General features: G+C 37.4%; 1 protein-coding gene across 1 annotated transcript in view; it reads right to left on the reverse strand.

Moving 5' to 3' along the window:
• The window catches only part of gnai1 (guanine nucleotide binding protein (G protein), alpha inhibiting activity polypeptide 1), a 40,755-nt gene that overhangs the window by 5,450 nt on the left and 17,036 nt on the right, over positions 1 to 18,269 (reverse strand). The window contains exons 2-7 of the mRNA XM_073066589.1: positions 7,038 to 7,080; positions 6,766 to 6,907; positions 4,978 to 5,135; positions 3,827 to 3,955; positions 2,028 to 2,157; positions 349 to 502 (exon numbers count right to left, since the gene is read on the reverse strand). Of these exons, the coding sequence (XP_072922690.1) occupies positions 349 to 502; positions 2,028 to 2,157; positions 3,827 to 3,955; positions 4,978 to 5,135; positions 6,766 to 6,907; positions 7,038 to 7,080 (756 nt within the window). The remainder of the gene's footprint in view (positions 1 to 348; positions 503 to 2,027; positions 2,158 to 3,826; positions 3,956 to 4,977; positions 5,136 to 6,765; positions 6,908 to 7,037; positions 7,081 to 18,269) is intronic.

Genomic DNA, 18,269 nt, shown 5'->3' on the forward strand with positions numbered 1-18,269 from the left:
GCTCCCTTTGTCAACATTTCCTCAGGATTTGAACAAGCTTGTCAAAGAAAAATTATCTTTCTTAAATTCACGTTGACAAAGTTAAATCTTCTGGTGAGCTTTCAGTATTTCTGTGACTGGATCCTAAAACTTTTGCTGCTTTCTGGACATCACCAGCTCTTAGACATCACCTTTTAAACTTAACATTAACCTTTTGTTGACTACCTTCTCATGGAATTGCTGGCTGAGAGCTGGTGATAAGCTAGCTAATAAAGGCCAACTAGAAGCATTTTTAACATCTGAAGGGTTAATATGATAGCTGTCAAGTATGCCATGTCTGGTATTTTCACGCAAATATTAAAGTGTTACCTGCATATTCAGGAAAGCAAATTGTAAGAGGGCTCCTCTTTATCTTCTCTTCAAACAGATCTTTCTTGTTCAAGAACAGTATGATAGATGTGTCTGTGAACCATTTGTTGTTACAGATGCTATCAAATAGCTTCATGCTCTCATGCATTCGATTCTGTGCAAGTATAATTACCAGAATTAGTATAATATTTTATGATTTGATTCAATCTGTACAAATAATCTGGCTTCAATTCAATACATCACAGTTGGACAGCTGAATTTTCAAAATTGTTGTGTTCTAGACCAGTTATTTAAAACCTGTTGCCTGCACTACTTGAGGACATATTAAATTCTGTGGGATTTTTTCAAAGACCAATTTTTTCCTAAATGTTCAAACCAATATTACTCCGATATCTCCAAGTTTACATCTCGGTGGGTTTAACGTTACATTCAAATTATCAAGACTGACAATCTACAACACTGAAGTGACAGCATGGAAGTTACCAACAATTCTCTATTGAAACTGAAAACAACAGTAAATCTGCAGATGCTGGAGATCCAAGCAACCGACACAAAATGCTGGAGGAACTCAGCAGGCCAGGCAGCATCTATGGAAAAGAGTACAGTCAACGTATCGTGCTGAGACCCTTCAGCAGGACTGAAGATAAAAAAATGAGCAGTGTTGGGGGGGGGTGTGTGTGGAGAAAACAAGGTGATGGATTCACCTATCTTCTTGTGTTTCTCCCTCCCCTCCCCCACTTTAACTCTACTCATCTTTTTCCTCCTCCAGTCCTGCTGAAGGGTCTCAGCCCGAAAGGTCAACTGTACTCTTTTCCATAGATGCTGCCTGGCCTGCTGAGTTCTTTCAGCAATTTGTGTGTGTTGCTTCTATTGAAATTGATCCCATGATATTTTTTGTCTTCAAGTGTAACACCAACATGAAAACATTCTTAAAAGACCAATCCATGCAAATCTTTTCACAAAGTTGGAAGGCTATCAACTACTTTTGTGAAATTAACATATTTTGCAGCCGTTAATGCCTCCATCAGGGATAGCTTTACAAAAGACAGAGTGCTGCGTGTTGAGATGGGTCAGAGACCAATATGTACACAAAAAAAAGAATCAACATAGTTGACTAATGAAAAATGACATTTCAGTGATAGTTCAATTTTTAAATATTCTGCGGACATGTCACTTGTTAAAATTGTTCTAATTACATTTAAAAAAAACAACTATGACCTGTAGTATTGAACTGTTCAATGCTAATTTGTTGCAAAATAATTCAATACTTATGATTACTCCCCAATAATATGCATTTGTAGATTCCACTCCTTCTGCTTCCTGCTCTTTGCAAATGATACTTTGACCCTACAGCTAAATGTACATAGCAGTATCCAAATAGATACTGCAGTTTTCCCCACTCACCTTTTCTTGATGCCAGTCACCAATAATGAAATTTTTGGTTCAGTAAATAGCCTTATTCCACCCACAATGTTGCACCAACAAACAGCATTGTACCCTGAATCTGAACTAATACAAGAATGCCACTTCAGCATCAGGAACAGATTACCTGCCTTTGGCGACTAAGAACGCAAGACGACTACCTTTAATTAATTAACAGAAAGGGGGTTGGGGGAAAAAAAGCCGCAGAATGCATCTATCTAGGACCTGCTTTAAAAGAGCATCATTCATCCACTTACCATCTCCTCATCTTCAGCAAGCACGAGATCATAATCGCTGAGAGCCACACAAAATATAATGGCAGTTACTCCTTCAAAGCAGTGGATCCACTTTTTGCGCTCAGACCTCTGGCCTCCCACATCAAACATTCTAAGAGGAAAGACCAGAGAATTTTTTGCATTTAAAAACATCTGACGTAATCAACTTAAGACTACACAGAAATCCATCAATTCAGGTCACTAAGGTTGGTGTACTTGAGAAAGGCAAGAGATCCTGCAGATGCTGGAAATTCAAAGCAGCATACAAAATGCTCGAGGAACGCAGTAGGTCAGGCAGCAAAGGAGTAAACGGTCGGTGTTTCAGGCAGAGATCTTTCATAGGACTGGAAAGGAAAGGGGGAAATGCTAGAATAAGATGGGGGGGAGGGGAAGGAAGACAAGCTAGAAGGTGATAGGTGAAATTAAGTGGATACAGGAAGATGAAGTAAGAAGCTTGAGAAGGACATGTTTTTATAAGTACATAATGGACAATTATAAATACAGTAGTTACCCCAGCCATGTGCTTGACATGCTTAACTGTAATACAAACAGTCCTCAACACAACCATTAAAAACATTACAAAAAATTTGGACAGATCTTCTGAATTCTAAAAATCACAAACCAAAGCACTGCTTACTCAAACCATCAAATCAATAACAAACAAGGATGCAGCCTGAATGTAGCAGACCCAGGTGTTGTTTAACCACTGCAGCAGCACAATGTAGTATAATGGACTTGCAGTACAGCTAGAGATCCAATTCACTGATCTCAAGGTACAAATTACAAATTCTTATAAGTAGCTGAGGAAATAAAATTTATAATGAAAACAAAAATGAAATAAAAATAAAAATAGCCTTGATAAAGTAATTGTGCACCTACTAGATTGTTATAAAAACTTATCTGATTCATTTACATCCTTTGGGGAAGGAAAAATGCTTTCCTCCCTGAAATCTAATCTTAGACCCAGCTATGCTGGATGGCTCTTCACTATCTCAAGTTCTCAAAATATGAAGATATGAATAAACATTGGTGTTGCTAGCAATTTGCAAATTTTGTGAATAAAAATTGACACATTAGCCTACACCTTTAAGAATGCATTTATATTTGAAGCATTTTAGGAAATTCTATGAGCTAGCTTGGTTATCCAAACTTTGGTATTTGAATTCAGCCTGACAACATTTAGAACTTCATAGAAAGTGTTATGCTTTTTAATAATGACTATTAATGACTGAATAGTGCCCAAAGAATGGAAAATACCCCAATCTCACTGTAATCGTTTCATATGGATACAATCATGACATGACATATACCGTACTGTTCAAAGCCCTTTCCAAACCATTTCTCAATTGTATTCTTATCATTTGAACGTATTTGGCAACTTGTTTAAATGATTCAAAATTTTCTGCAGAAAATTCTTGCCAAAATAAAAGTCTAGTTATGCTACAGTAAGATAACTGAATTATGGTCTACAGAATCTACATTTATAGCCAAAGTGATAATGATGCAAACTTAAAACTGAGAAACAATGCCTTTTAAATGAGAACTGCATAATAGTGTTTTTGTATTGCATCTTACTCTGAATTCAAAGTTAAACTGACTCAAAAGTACTGTCATCACACATGGCTACAACACATACTGCTCAATTTACTGGACAATCCATATTTTGGTGAAATAGCAACCTAAAGCCTTTTTGTGCTCATTTTCAAGTTTCAAAACAAACGTTTTGATCAGTGACGTGATTAAATTATAACAAAAATAACTGTAAGAATTACAATACTTACTTAAAGTGCAGGTCCTTAAACGTGAAATGAGTCTCCACAATGCCTGTTGTTTTAACTCTGGTCCTCAAAACATCTTGCTGAGTTGGAATGTAACTTGCTTGTGCAACCCTATCTAAATCATTCAGATAACTGAAAGCAAAAAAAAGTGATCAACACTACGGTGATTCTCAAATCTTTTTCAAAGTTTCCATGAACTTTTAGTAAAATCCTTAAGGCTAAGTTGATATAATAAACGTTTGAAATCATTTCCCCCTTTCCTCATCCCAAGAACCAATTCCTTACCACTGTCCATTACCTGCACTAGCTGTCTGCACTGATTTTGTTCACTTAGTCAATCAAAAGAACATGGTAGCATACACTGGAAAAATCCCTCTGTCAATAACTATTAAGAACTAACAGTTTTATAGCTCTGCAGTAGTATTGGTAGCGTTCTAAGTAATACTGCATTTTATTTAAATACATAATTATTCAGTTAAACAGCAGTTTGTCTATTTTATACCTTTTTAAAAATTGCGCTTACAATAGGGTCTTTTAAGAGACTCTTGGATAGGTACATGCAGCTTAGAAAAAGAGGGCTATGGGTAACCCTAGGTAATTTCTAAAGTTAGTACATGTTCAGCACAGCACTGTAGGTCAAAGGGCATGTATTGTGCTGTAGGTCTTTTATGTTTCTATCTCAATGAAATGAATTCGGGCACCCACTTAATTAAGCCAAAATACATTGATTCTGATGCGTCTAGATTACTGCAAGCCACTGTATTCAAGCAGTTGGTCTCACATCAAACCTGAGTTAGAAGTTACTAAGGAAATTTGCACACTAGTTGCCGAATGTCATTTACAAATATGACATTGTTAGATGTGCTACCATTTAACAGCTCTGATTCACTTCCACTGAAATCAGTCTTTTTTAGATTAGCCCTGAATCGTCCAGCTGACATTTCCCAGATAAAATGCTGCAAGTTGCAAGATAAAATAAGCTATATAAACGCTTGCAATGTTTGGAGGCACCACATTACCTACAATAAAAGACTTGGAACATCAATTTTTTAAAACTACAAATTCTCATTCGTTTCATAGTTTAAAATTGCTTTGAGTTCTGAAGCAGTGGTGTTTCCCTATTTTCTGGGATTGCCATAGTGTATCATACTTACTATGCAGCAGAGTCATTCAGTTGATATTCTCTGGACCTACTAAAACATGCCTGAACACCACTATCCTTCCAGAGTCTTTTGATGACGCCTGCAAGTTCCACCGTCATAAAACCTTCTTCTGCAGCACCAGCCAAGACAAACAACTGGCGAGCATCATCCTAAGAGAAAATGTTGATATCTTGAATGAAAATAGATTTCAAAAACATCCTTAATGAAAAAGAAACAATAGAACCTAATGTTTGCCTAGAGCATGCTAAATTGGTGCATTTTTCTACACGACCATGCTTTGTTCAAGTATGAGAATGGCAACTTTTATTAACATTAATGTAAAATTATTTTAATGACATACCATAACTCAAAGTAAACAAATCTTCAAAAGAACTGTTATTCTAGCCAGAAGAACTATGACTTGTATTAAAACACAATATTTTAAAACAGCTTACATTTAAAGACAGTGCCAGTGCAAATAAATAAAAAACCATATTATGAACTAAATATTTTAAATGGCATTTTTATTATGATGTGTTTCTGACTGCAGCAACCTTTTCAAGTGATTGATGTTTCCATCGGCACGGCAAAATAAATGTGTTGATTTCAGCAAAGCTGGTGACTAGGAGACGTATTTTGAGTAGGATCTGCTCACCATCTATCAACGTGAGCAAATGGAGAAGCTTACCTGAACTGGCATCAGCAACTTGAAACTGGGTGTTAAAAGCCTACAAGTTACAGGAGTATTTTTACATGTAAAGGACAAGCAAATTTCATAATGTATCAAATACTGATTCCAAAGGAGTAGGACTGGAAGACATTTTAACTGGCTGTATCACACTCTGGTATGGAGGGGCCACTACATAGGATCAGGAAAAACTACAGAATGTTGTAAACTCATCATGGGCATTAGCCTCCCCAGCATCGATGACACCTTCAAAATGTGATGTCTCTAAAAGATCCCAATCACCCAGGACATGCCCTCTTCTTATTGCTACCATCAAGGTGGTGGTACAGGAGCCTCAAGACACACACGCAACATTTCAGGAACCACTTTATTTTTTATTTACTTAGAGACAGTAAAGAATAGGCCCTTCTAATCCTTCAAGCTGCACGCCCAGCAACCCCTGACAACCACGATTTAACCTCAACTACGGGACAATATGCAATGGCTACGTGAGTAAACCCACGCATTCCATGGGGAGGAGGAGCTGAGACTCCTTACAGCAGATGTCGGGATTGCATTACACTAACCACTATGCTTCTTCCCCTCTGCCAAATGATTTCTGAATGGGCAACGAACCTTTGTACATTACTTTTGTTTGCTCTCTTTTTGCACTATTTAATAAAAATGTTAATATATACTTTGTATTGTAATTTAGTTTTTTTTATTATGTATTTTTTATGTGCAGCTGCCACAAAATAAATTTAACAACACATGCCGGTGATATTAAACCTGATCCTGATTTTGATTCTGAAATGGAAATTGAAAAACACTATTAGTCTCCCTTTCATTAAATTGATAATCTGCAATGATGCATGGAATGTGAAGCCCAAGTCAAAAAAAGGTTGTACATAATCCATGCACATATTTGATTGGACACATTTCAAATTGACACTGGTATGAAATAAATGGATCTTCTTCATTCTTCCTACCATATTGATGGTTTCATTGAACTATCAAGTTCAAATTACTCGAGCTTGGCCCATGTTTTATCTTTCATTTGCATTGGAAAAGCATTCTCAAGATTAGACCTTGGGTGACCATGAAATTAGTTAAAATTTTGCCATAATACTTACTGCTCTTGCCGAATCGCCGAAGTCTATCTTCAATCTTCCCATTGCTCGAATGATGGCAATAATGGACTGAATTGTATTGCTGTACACAACAGCTTTATATTGCTTACATTCTTCTTCTGAATAACCAGCCTCATGTATAATCCTGCAGACAAAAAAGCGTAATAATTTATAATTTCTTAATACAAAAATTGGATATTTTCTGATATGCACCCCAGCATAACCCACCATCCCCCCCACAGACATCTAGTGCCCAGCAAAAACACAGCACTTACTTCATTTGTTTAACAATGGTGCTCTTGCCAGATTCCCCAGCACCTGTGAACAAATGGAAACAAAAATCAAATGTAGTTTATGTAAAACAATATTTCTGTCTCATTCCTCTTCCATCCTCCCCTACCCCACCCACTACAACCCTGATCCAGTGTCTAACCAAGCTGTCTGACCCAAATGCCATAAGGTTAGAATGAAGAGAGTACCCAAAATAAAATCAATTTTCATTACAAAATAAATTTACTGTTTCACCAGAAAAATACTGATTTTCCTAGAGCACACAAGGACATGTCAAATCCCACATTTATAAAGTTACTTCACCAATGAAATCTAGACACAGGCAGGAGTATATTTTATTTGCCCTGGTAATGGTACACTATATAGCAATTCCAGGTGTATTCCTTTCAGTTAGAAAATTACAGCATCTCATCGAAATCAATCAGATAGGTGACCTCTGCACTATGGGAATATAGGGGGTGTGGTGGGAGGGATGCATTCCCATAATTCTAAGTTTCAGAAATTTCTGTAATGTCAAGCCCCATCATCTGTACAAACATCAAGAAAAATGAGTTGAAAACAAAACATCTTTTTTCCCCAACTTAAATTTGATAAGAACAAGTTTCTGTTCCATATCCAAGATTTTTGATAAAGATTTGTGAATTCTGCAAGGACAAATTTCCATTACCCAAACTGCCGCAGCAGAGGGATCACCTATATTGAGCTTAAAAAGTTCAAAGTGGCACTCCAATGCAATACTGAAGGGATGCTGCATTGACTTCCATTCAACTGAATTGAGGAAAATACTGTACAGCATTCCAACTAGAAGTATTTTACTGTGCGAGGTCTTTTGGTGCCCTGATTTGTTTTCACTTCTGAACATTGAGAAGCAAATGTGGCAATAATCTTATTTCTATTTCACAGTCATATGAATTGAACATCCTGCTTCCTGCAGTAAAAGTCTCAGCAATTACAAGTCTTAAAATCTTATGTTTTAAATTTCGTTAAGATAATTCACCAGAGAAAATTCTATCTATTTGAATACAACTTGTATCTGTCCAACGTTCCTACTAATTTTCTTTTAAGACATCTGTGCGGGCCAACTATTGCTCTGTGCAGGAACTTTTTTTTTTTACAAGGCTTGAAAACTGTGTAGTACTTTAAATCCCAAATAAGAAAAAATCTGCAGATGCTGGAAATTCAAGCACAAAATGCTGCAGGAACTCAGCAGGCCAGGCACCATCTATGGAAGAGTAAACAGTCGATGTTTCAGGCTAAGACCCTTCATTGGAGCCAGAGAAAAAAAGATCACAAGTCAAAGAAAGAAGGCGGGAGGAGGGGAAGAGGAAGTGCAAGGTGGTAGGTGATAGATGAAACCAGGAGAGGGGGAGGGATGCAGTAAAGAGCTGGGAAGTCAATTGGTAAAAGAGATAAAGTGCTGGAGAAGGGGGAATCTGATAGTGGAGGACAGAAAGCTATGGGAGAAAGGGAAGGGTGAGGAAGCATTTATCATTTAGGAAATTTATGGATTATATTCACCAATATAACTTCAAAATTATATTAACATTATATGCAAGAGACTTCCAGCTGCGTGACAAAGGGTATGTGTGCAGGAGCATGTCAGTTACTGTGCAGCCGCACACCTGCACAGCTTAGAAGGAACAGCGATCTGTCCCTCGTCTTGAAAAGGAGAGAACAATATCAGATTAATTATTGTCTCCAACCAATTATTTTTTGTAAATTACACCTACATCCTCAATGGAAAGCAATGAGAACAAAACAAACAAGATGCAAACTTCTTTTACTGCACTCATTCCCAATTCATAAGATTTTTAAAAAGTATTTTCCATACCCAGGAAGCGTTAGGTTCAATCTTTCATTGTGCTAACAGCCTCAATAATGCAACACACACAAATTGCTGGAGGATCTCAGCAGGCCAGGCAGCATCTATGGGAAAAAAAGTACAGCCAATGTTTCGACCCTGCTGAGTTCCTCCAGCATTTTGTGTGTGTTGCTCGGATTTCCAGCATCTGCAGATTTTCTCTTGTTTAAGCCTCGGTAATGCAATTATTTTATATAATCTGAATATTTTCCTTTTCCCAACTCCATTTTATAGTAAACTAACAAAACTACTGCTAATCATGCCTAGCCAGTCACAAAAACTAGTTTATCAAACTGCTTCCTCCCTCAAATACATAAGCAATATTTCCCTTAATTATTTCCTTTATTATATCATCTTCCATCTCTTGCTTGCTTTAATTCAGAATACCTGTATCAAAAACTGAACACTGGCTGTTTCAAAGCACTTTCATCAAGGTGTAATTTTATTTATTCTCCTTGAGGAAGCCTATTTTAAATGGCCTGAAGGGTCTTTGTCCAAAATGTCAACTGCTTATTCCTCTCCACAGATGCTGCCTGACCTGCTGAGCTCCTGCAGTTTTTTGTGTGTTGCTGCTCTATATTTTGAGCATCAGCAGAAATCTCTTCTGCTTAAGATTTTAACTGGGTTTATTCTGAACAATCTAGTATTCCTAAACTTTTTACATTTCAAAATGAAAAGCCTTGGTTATTATTTATGTTTGCCTAAAGGCCTTGTATGTTGTTTAACAAATTAAAGAATATTAAGTACCAATACACAAAGTAAATTGGTCAAGAGCAGAAGGAAACAGTTAATATTTTAATATTTCCAGTCTCAGCATTTTTTTTCATTTTCAGTAAATTTCTAGGATAAATTAATGTACATTTACTTAAATGATCCCAGGAGTACATTACAAAAAATGGCTAAATAGGAGCATGAGATATAGGTATTTCTGCTCTAATGCAGTAGGTGTATTCCAAGGAATCCTTGTATTATCGAAAATCACATTATAAATACAATTATCAATAGGCAAATGGGGGGAGGGTGGAATGTCAAGACCACCCCACCCCACCCGCAGAAATAATTTTCCTACAGTTAAGACATACAGGAAAATTATTTTTCCACTGCAGATTTCTCAGAAGCAAAGGCGCCTTAAACAGCCACAAGTTTGTTTCATTACTAGCTTAATTAAGGTATCACAGAAGCAGTTGCTTGTCAATTTCCAATGGCATCCTATGGTGAAACTTGCAGCCTGTGTTCTTAAGAGACAATTGTGACTGCTACAGAGACACATAAACCACTGTTTCCACTCCCCAAAGGAAGACTTTTTTTTTTGCATTCGTCAATTTCCAAAGTAACTCTGCAGTGGTTTGCTTGTTCCTGAACAAAACAACGCTATGACTAATTCAGCCCAAATTTATAACTTTATAAACAACCTTTATGGAAATGCGTTATAGCCGAACTGCCTGCTCAGGAAACTAAAGAGATACAATTTTGCAGGAACATGGTGAGGAAATATTAAATGACCAAAAGTTTAAATTAAATTTATGCTTTGACGATTCTGTTCTTCTAACCTGATACACACTGAAAGCTGTTATATAAATTCACATTAGAAACGACTGAGTCAAATGCATAGAAGTGAACAAAAATGTTTCAAATCCGTTAAGCTAGAATTAAAATGTAATACAAGTTATACCTTTTTAAAAAAATGGCAAAGTCTGAGTGTTTAGTAAAGCTGAACCTGGTGGTGGGGAAATGGGGACGGTGTTGTGGGTTAGAGAAGTTTGTCAGAAAGCAGAAGATATTATCGTTAAGTTAGGTTGCCAAACAAAATATCTGACAAAATCATGAATTCCGAAGTGCCCTTAAAAATGGAGGCTTTGCCATTCTAATCAGATATTGATTATGAAATATGAAGGATGGGAACAGTGTACATTGAAAAAATGGTTTTACATTGATGCAAGCTGGTGAAAGGCTTAACTGAAGCAACTGTGGAAACCTTTACAGAAGAGGGGAACTGCATAAACCTCACTCAACTACAGAGATTTGATGCAAAAGAGACATTTCCTGGTGTGACAAACCATAATAAATATCACTGATATAATTTATATCACAGATGATGCCTTAAATTAAAACTTCCAGCAGAATTCTGTACTAAGGATCCTGGTAGTATTTTTTTTTTCTTTGCACTTGAGACTTCAATTTTGATTTTTTCCCCCCACTCAGTTTCAATTCTTTAAAACTTCCTATATCTGGATTGGACTATTCTCTCACTTGGTAGATTTAGACCAGAACCAACTACAAGCACTAAATCAAGAAAACATTCACCGATTTTCCACACCTGCTACCTTAGTGAACAATTTCTTTTTAAACCTTGGAAGTTGCATGGCAAGATGACAACTTCCTTTGTGCAATGCAGTTATTGGCCAGTTGGAGACCTGAATATCACATGTCCCTTAGAAACACTGAAAAAAGTACTCCCTCTGCCCATTATATTCACAGCCTACAAAACCAATCTAATCTCTGACATAAATGATCAATTGTTCCCCCGCCATCACCAAATTTGCAGTCTTAGTTTTGTTAACATGTTATGCCTTTATTCAGATTGTCAGTACACATGCAACATTTTGATTTTTTACTATCTGGCTAAATATAGCAAAAAGAGAATTGAAGGCTGCAAAATTTAAGTAGTGGAGGCTGACACTTCTAATTCACGTGCAAGATGCAGTTTAATAACTAAAAATAAATCACTTTAATGGATCTGTATACAATTCATTTAAACCTGGAATGTGCCAGGGAGATCTACTTGGAGGATAACAAACCATCTAAATAGTCAGATTTAAAATGGCTGAAACTTTGTGCATAGTCTCTGTAATTTTACTCCAACTGGGTAATGTGTTTAAAAGTGGAATAGATTGACTGAGAGGTGCCACTATGCCCAATCATTTCAGCAATATTCATTGTTCATTTATTTTTGAACTGATGCTAACACAGTAACTGGAAACAAATGTTTGGCAGCAACATGCATGAACTATCCTCTTTCATGAAAAAACTCTTCTTAATGCATTTATATTCATTAGTGTAATTTTCATGGTCTCACAAGTATTAATTCACAAAACACTGCAATATTTATTTAGTCCAATCAATAGCAACAGCCTGAAAAAAAGATACGAACAACCAATTACCTTTGATTACTCAAAAAACCTTGACAAGGCAAATATCCCATCAGACATAAGTGCATATGAATTTTCAGTTTGATACTGAACCACAACCTGAACATACAGCCCTAATTCAGTACAGAACACACTGAAGAATGGAACTTGTCCCTAGCAAACCCAGATCACCATCTGCTAAGCCAAGCATTTGGACAGTTTTCAGTTTCAGCTCAAACATTTCTTGCTGTGACTATGGATGGCATTGTTCTAATTGAATTTTACTATAGCATCAGTTAAAATATTTTGACAATTTTCTCACCAACCTTTCTCAAATTGTTTTCACCTTCTCCTCACAAACAAAACTCAAGTTCCCCAGTTTTTGCGCAACAAATTACTAAGACAGACAATACAGCAAATAATTAGTCCCACTTCAATGAGGGGACAAAGGAACTAACCAAGATTTTCACTCATTCCCTTTTGCATTGTTTTCCAGCGAGGTATCCACACATACAAGCAAGGATTGATTGGATACAACTGATATGGCTCTACTGCCAAATGTAACATATTCTTCACAATCAGGCTTATTATCACTGTCTCATGGTGTGTGAAATTTGTTATTTTGCATAAGTATAATGACACCATTAATACAAAATAAATAGTGCAAAAAAAAAGGAATAACGAGGTATCATTCATGGACCATCAGAAATCTGATAAGAGGAGGAAGAAGCTGTTCCTTCCTGACACTATTAACAGAGAACAAATGGCACAGTACAGGTAGTTCGGCTCACAATGTTGCGTTGACCCTTTAACATATCCTGAGATCAATCTAACCCTTCCCACCTACATAGCCCTCCATTTTTCTATCCAGGAGCCTCTTAAATGTGCCTAATACATCCACGTCTACCACCACCTCTGGCAGCATGTTCCACACACCCACCACTTTGTGTACACAACTAACCTCTGACAACCACTCCCCCATACGTTCCTCCAATCACCTTAAAACAATGTCCCCTCATTCTAGCCATTTCCACCCTAGGAAAAAGTCTCTGGCTATCCACTCAATCTATGCCTTTTATCATCTGGTACACCTCTAACAAGTCAACTCTCATCCTCCTTCATTCCAAAGTGAAAAGCCCTAGCTCAAACTATCCTCGTAGGACACTCTAATCGGGGCAACACCCTAGTAACTCTACTCTGCAGCCTTTAAATTTTACACATCCTTCCTATAGTGAGGTGAGCAGAACTCAACAGAAAATTTCAAGTGCTGTCTGACCAGTTTTATAGAGCTGCAACATTAGCTCGAGGCTCTTTCCGAGGGCATGCCCTGATTGGCAATGATCCTAATGGATCAAAACTTTTTTATAAAATGGTGGTATTGGGGAGGGCAAAGAGAGGACCATTTATGCTTTTGGGGGGAAAAAAGTACAAATTAGACTCTGGTAACCACAGAATTATTACATTGTGGCAGAACAAAACATGAAATAAATTACTGCTTGGAATAGTTTCCATTTTTAATACTTTGTGTTCTATAATGTTATCTTTGCTAGTTATTCAATCTGTTGAAAGAAAACTTTGAACTGTGTGACAACAATAAACGCAAGTTCTTGAATATTTCAAACCCAAAAATCATGAAAACCAGTCAAACGCTGTCAAAATTGAAATTCCCGTTGCCCATATTTGGTAGTTTCCCTATAATTTCTCAAATATTACTCAGCCACGTCTGTTAACCATATTAATGATTTAATTTTAAATGTCTAGGTCCCTGACAATTGCAACATAGCTTCAAAAAGTGATCTGACTCAAGACTCTGAACAGATAATTCCAAAACATTTAAGTTCTAAAAATAGCATAACTGGAAGTTATTTCAAACAGCTCCACTAAACAATGCATTCCATTAAAGGCAAGCTAAACAAAGAGCCAATAACATCCCATCTAGAATAGGTTTTATTAGCTTTCTGTATAAAGAACCTTCCAAAAGTGATTACATCCAAAGTGTAGCTGAGTACAAATAAAGCATCAGTAAAAGTACAACTCAACAGCAGAATTCTGTCATGTTTCTCGAAACTTCAAATTGTGGGAAACTCTTAAGCATCCTCCAGATTAGATTTAACTCACAAGCCACTATGACTAAATCAATACCATTTGAAAAATCATATGTATTTGCAAGTTTCTTCACTGAAATCTGTATGCACTAGCAAAGATGGATTGGACACAGTGGTGTGATCTTACTGCCAAATAACAGTACCATGAACAGTCATTACAAAAAGTGATTTATAAAAAACTCATTATGAGCAACCATCCCCCCAGGACTTCAACCTAAATAAATAGAAAGTGAAGTGGTTGAGAGGCACATTTAATTGTGTTATGAAGGGCCTTGGCCTGAAATGGTGAACTGTTTATTCATTTCCATGGATGCTACCTGGCCTACTGAGTTCCTCCAGCAATTTGCGCATGTTGCCATAAATAAAAAGGTGTCTTCAGCATTAAATATGGTTAAATTCATCTTTTGAAAGTATTAAACTACCTCAATGCCCTTTGAATAGCTCTAATAACGTAAAAGCTTATAATATCTTGAAGATTCAATTTTTGCTCACAGTATATTTCAGATTACTGTCCAAGAATAAATTTAGATCAAAATGATATAGTAATTCTAAGAGCTAGAAACATTGGAATATAAATGAAACATTTACTTAGAATGTCAATGGATTTCATATAAAATGTTTGCTGTTAGATAGCACAGGTAGATTATAGTGTCAAAGTTTAATAGTATTAGTTGCATATCTACCACTTAAATTGCATAACCTCATTTTGAAATAAGATTATTCATTCCCTCTAGATTTTTCTGTAAAGTGCGCATAAAATTTAGCATCAATAAACTATTATGGATTGAATATAAAGTTCTTGGGGATTTGTTCAACTTCAGATATTAATTCAATATCTTGGCCATATCTGGGCGTATTGCACAAGCTGAAGCAAGCAATAGATGTGCAGTAATTCATATTACAGATTAATTAACTCTGCAATACTAAGGGGATTCTGGATAGCCATGACAGATTTTAAATTTAAGTACATTCAATTATACCCTATAAAATTTATGTATAAATTTAATCCTGAAAATTAAATTAACATAATACCATCTGAGCATTTCTCCTGTTGCACTCAAGTGTGAATATACTGCTTCTAGACACTTGGGGGAAAATCCCCCTTTTAAAATATATTTTAACATCTGCTACATTCTAAAACAGAAGATAGAAATGTTTACTTCATAAATTACAACTACAGTATGCTGCTTCATGATTTGAAATTGATTGTAAGCGCAATGCTTTATTTAAAAATTGATCAATTAATACAAATACAAGTGTAAAAATAAACATTTATGCTCATGACATCATAACAATAAACTGAACAGCCCTGGGGGGGGGGGGGGGGGGGAGGAGGAGGAGAGTATCAGCCATTTTGCAAGAAGCTTACGGTAGATAACGCCTCTTCAAGGCCTAAATGCTACTTTCCACAAAATTTATAATCTTGCCAATATTAAAAAGTGGAAGATGTAAAATTCTTTGCAGGAAGATTACATGCAAAAAGACAAAATGACATCAGACTTAACCTTCCGATAAAAAAAATCAAATAATAATGTAAATACCAACCAAGCAATCAGGCATTTGTGTACAGAGAGGTAGATTCAACACCTTATCATCAACATTAACTTGTTCCTCTTTCCACGATGTGACTTGAACCATTTAGTAATTTGTGTCTAATTTTGTTTCAATACATGCAGTGAATTTCAATTTTATCCTTCTGAATTTGAGGATAAACTACTTAAATCTCCCTTCCCCTTTTCCCCACCAGCCCTTGCAATGTTAAGTACTCAACCACTGAAGATGTTACGATTCTAGTCCCAAATTTGCATGCTACTTCAGTCTTATCAGATCTAAGACAGAACAGTCCAATTCTGCTCAGACTGCTGTGCTTATTGCACTGAAAACCACAACAGTAAATACTTAAGGGACCATGTGCTCTGGGCCATTCCGACTTCAGGCATAAAATGTAGATTTGCTTGTTTGTACTGGCAGAACCACTGGCCAAAAGTCTGGTCTCTACAGTTACAGTTCTTGACTAAATGCAATATTAAACTGCTTGAATAGGAGCATAATAAAACAGCATAATAGAACATCCCACTTAGGGTCAATGATTATTGCCCATGTGATAATTAGCCCTCTGATGGATTTTAATGATTACGCTTTCATCACTTAGACCAAGATACTTGTGTATCAGCCATTCATTTTACTGGTCATCTTGCATCACAGCTGAAGTCCTCCACAAGGTGATAAAAGCTAGCATCTGACAAGTTTGATGACTTATTATTCTACTGACCAGTTTTCTATTCTTGCAATTGAAATTCAAAATTGTTTCTTTCACCTTTTAATATCATTCAACTTGAAGAATCCTTGAAGACCAAAAGTAGTTTTAGGGCCAAATTTACTCAGAAGCAACAAACTGATGTAGAGGCAGTTAATCACAGAAGGAATCACATCTGCTATTTATCATTGATGCAAGAACAATTATTTAACAGTCTTCTGCCAATCATTTTTAGGTGCCCAGGGATCTGTTATATAAATGTTCCCAAAGGAAATACCTTAGTGACTTTATTAAACATTAGGGTAGTAATGATAATGATCAGATTCTGCAGATGCTGGAAATCCAAAGCAACCCACACAAAATACAGGCAGAATCTATAGAAATGAATAAACAGTCCACATTTGGAGCTGAGAAGTGATCAGTGCTGAAGTACCAGTGATCACTAAACTGGGGGGAAAACTGCAAAAGTCCTATGTTTTACTTGCATCCCTCTACATCACCAGCACACAAGTAGAAGATGAGAGTAGTTTCAAACTCCTGGGTGTGCTCATTTCGCACAACCTCACATGGTCACAGAACACATCCTACACTAGTGGTCGCCAACCTGTCGATCGCGATCGATTGGTCAATCTTTGAGACTTTCCCAGAAGATCCCGGAAAAAAGAAGAAAAATAAATACACAAATACTGTTGAGAGATTGTTTCCAGGTTGTATGGTTTTAGTTCTGTTCCTTCTGCCCAGTGTAGCTCCCCCGCCATGCACTACACAGTGTACTTCAGTGGTCCCCAACCACTGGGCCACGAGGAAATGATATGAGTCAGCTGCACCTTTCCTCATTCCCTGTCACACCCACTGTTGAACTTGAACACACGCGAGGTCATTACCCAAGTGCGTCAGGGATCACGGGTTAGCCTCGGGTAACCAGCCACTTCGTGCGGCCGGCGAGAAGTGCCGTTGCTACTGGCCTGGAGCGCGGACAGATGGGCACCGCCTCTAAATCTGTTTACCACACTGAATGTTCGTGGGGAACCCAGTGCTTAAATATTCGCAGACGACCTAATTCAGGCTCGGGGTTTCGTAAGTAGCAGAGTAGCTACCTTGCTGCGATCGACTGAAAGTCATCCCTCAAAACTTTTGTCGGCCAATAAATCCTACAAGAGGGGCGGGTGGGCGGGCACCCTGTCGCACTCCTCGCTCGGTCACTCTCTCTGGACTGCAACCGCCACGGCCCCGGTACGGTAACAGCCACACATGGCCAAGGCGTCTGGCAGCGGGCGGGCAGGAGGCTGTCTAATAAGGCAATGAAGCCCTCAAAACTGCTTTGGTATCGAGTCCAAGCACCCTGCACTTAAAGACAAACCCGTTGAGTTTTTTTCCAGCAGCAAAAACGTGAGCAAGCAGAACAGAAGCTAAGTGCTGAGAGCCACGAAAACTAAATTGCGAAATATTGGACATAAGGAACCTGCTTCGAGTATCGCTGTATTCCATTCGTGTTTAACACCGACCCCCGCCCCTGTCAGCCAGTCTGCAAGTATAATGTCAATATTAAACCAGTCTGCAGTGCAAAAAAAGGGTGACCTCTGGTGTTCTTACATTATTTCTACTTCTGGGTTGTGGGGTTTTACTTCCGGTCTTTTCTGCCCCAGTGCGCATGCGTGTAACTAATCGATTTAAACTCAATCTTGCCTTTCACTAAGGCCGAGGTAGGGGATCTTGGGCTTCAAAAGGTTGGTGACCACTATCCTACACAATCAGGAAAACTCATCAACACCTCTACTTTCTGTGGAGGCTGAAGAGAGCTGGACTATACTCAAATCCTTCTGCAGGCAGTAATGAGCATGCTATCATGTTGCATCACTGCATGG

The sequence above is a fragment of the Hemitrygon akajei genome, chromosome 14, assembly GCF_048418815.1.
Source record: "Hemitrygon akajei chromosome 14, sHemAka1.3, whole genome shotgun sequence".
NCBI lineage: Eukaryota > Metazoa > Chordata > Chondrichthyes > Myliobatiformes > Dasyatidae > Hemitrygon > Hemitrygon akajei.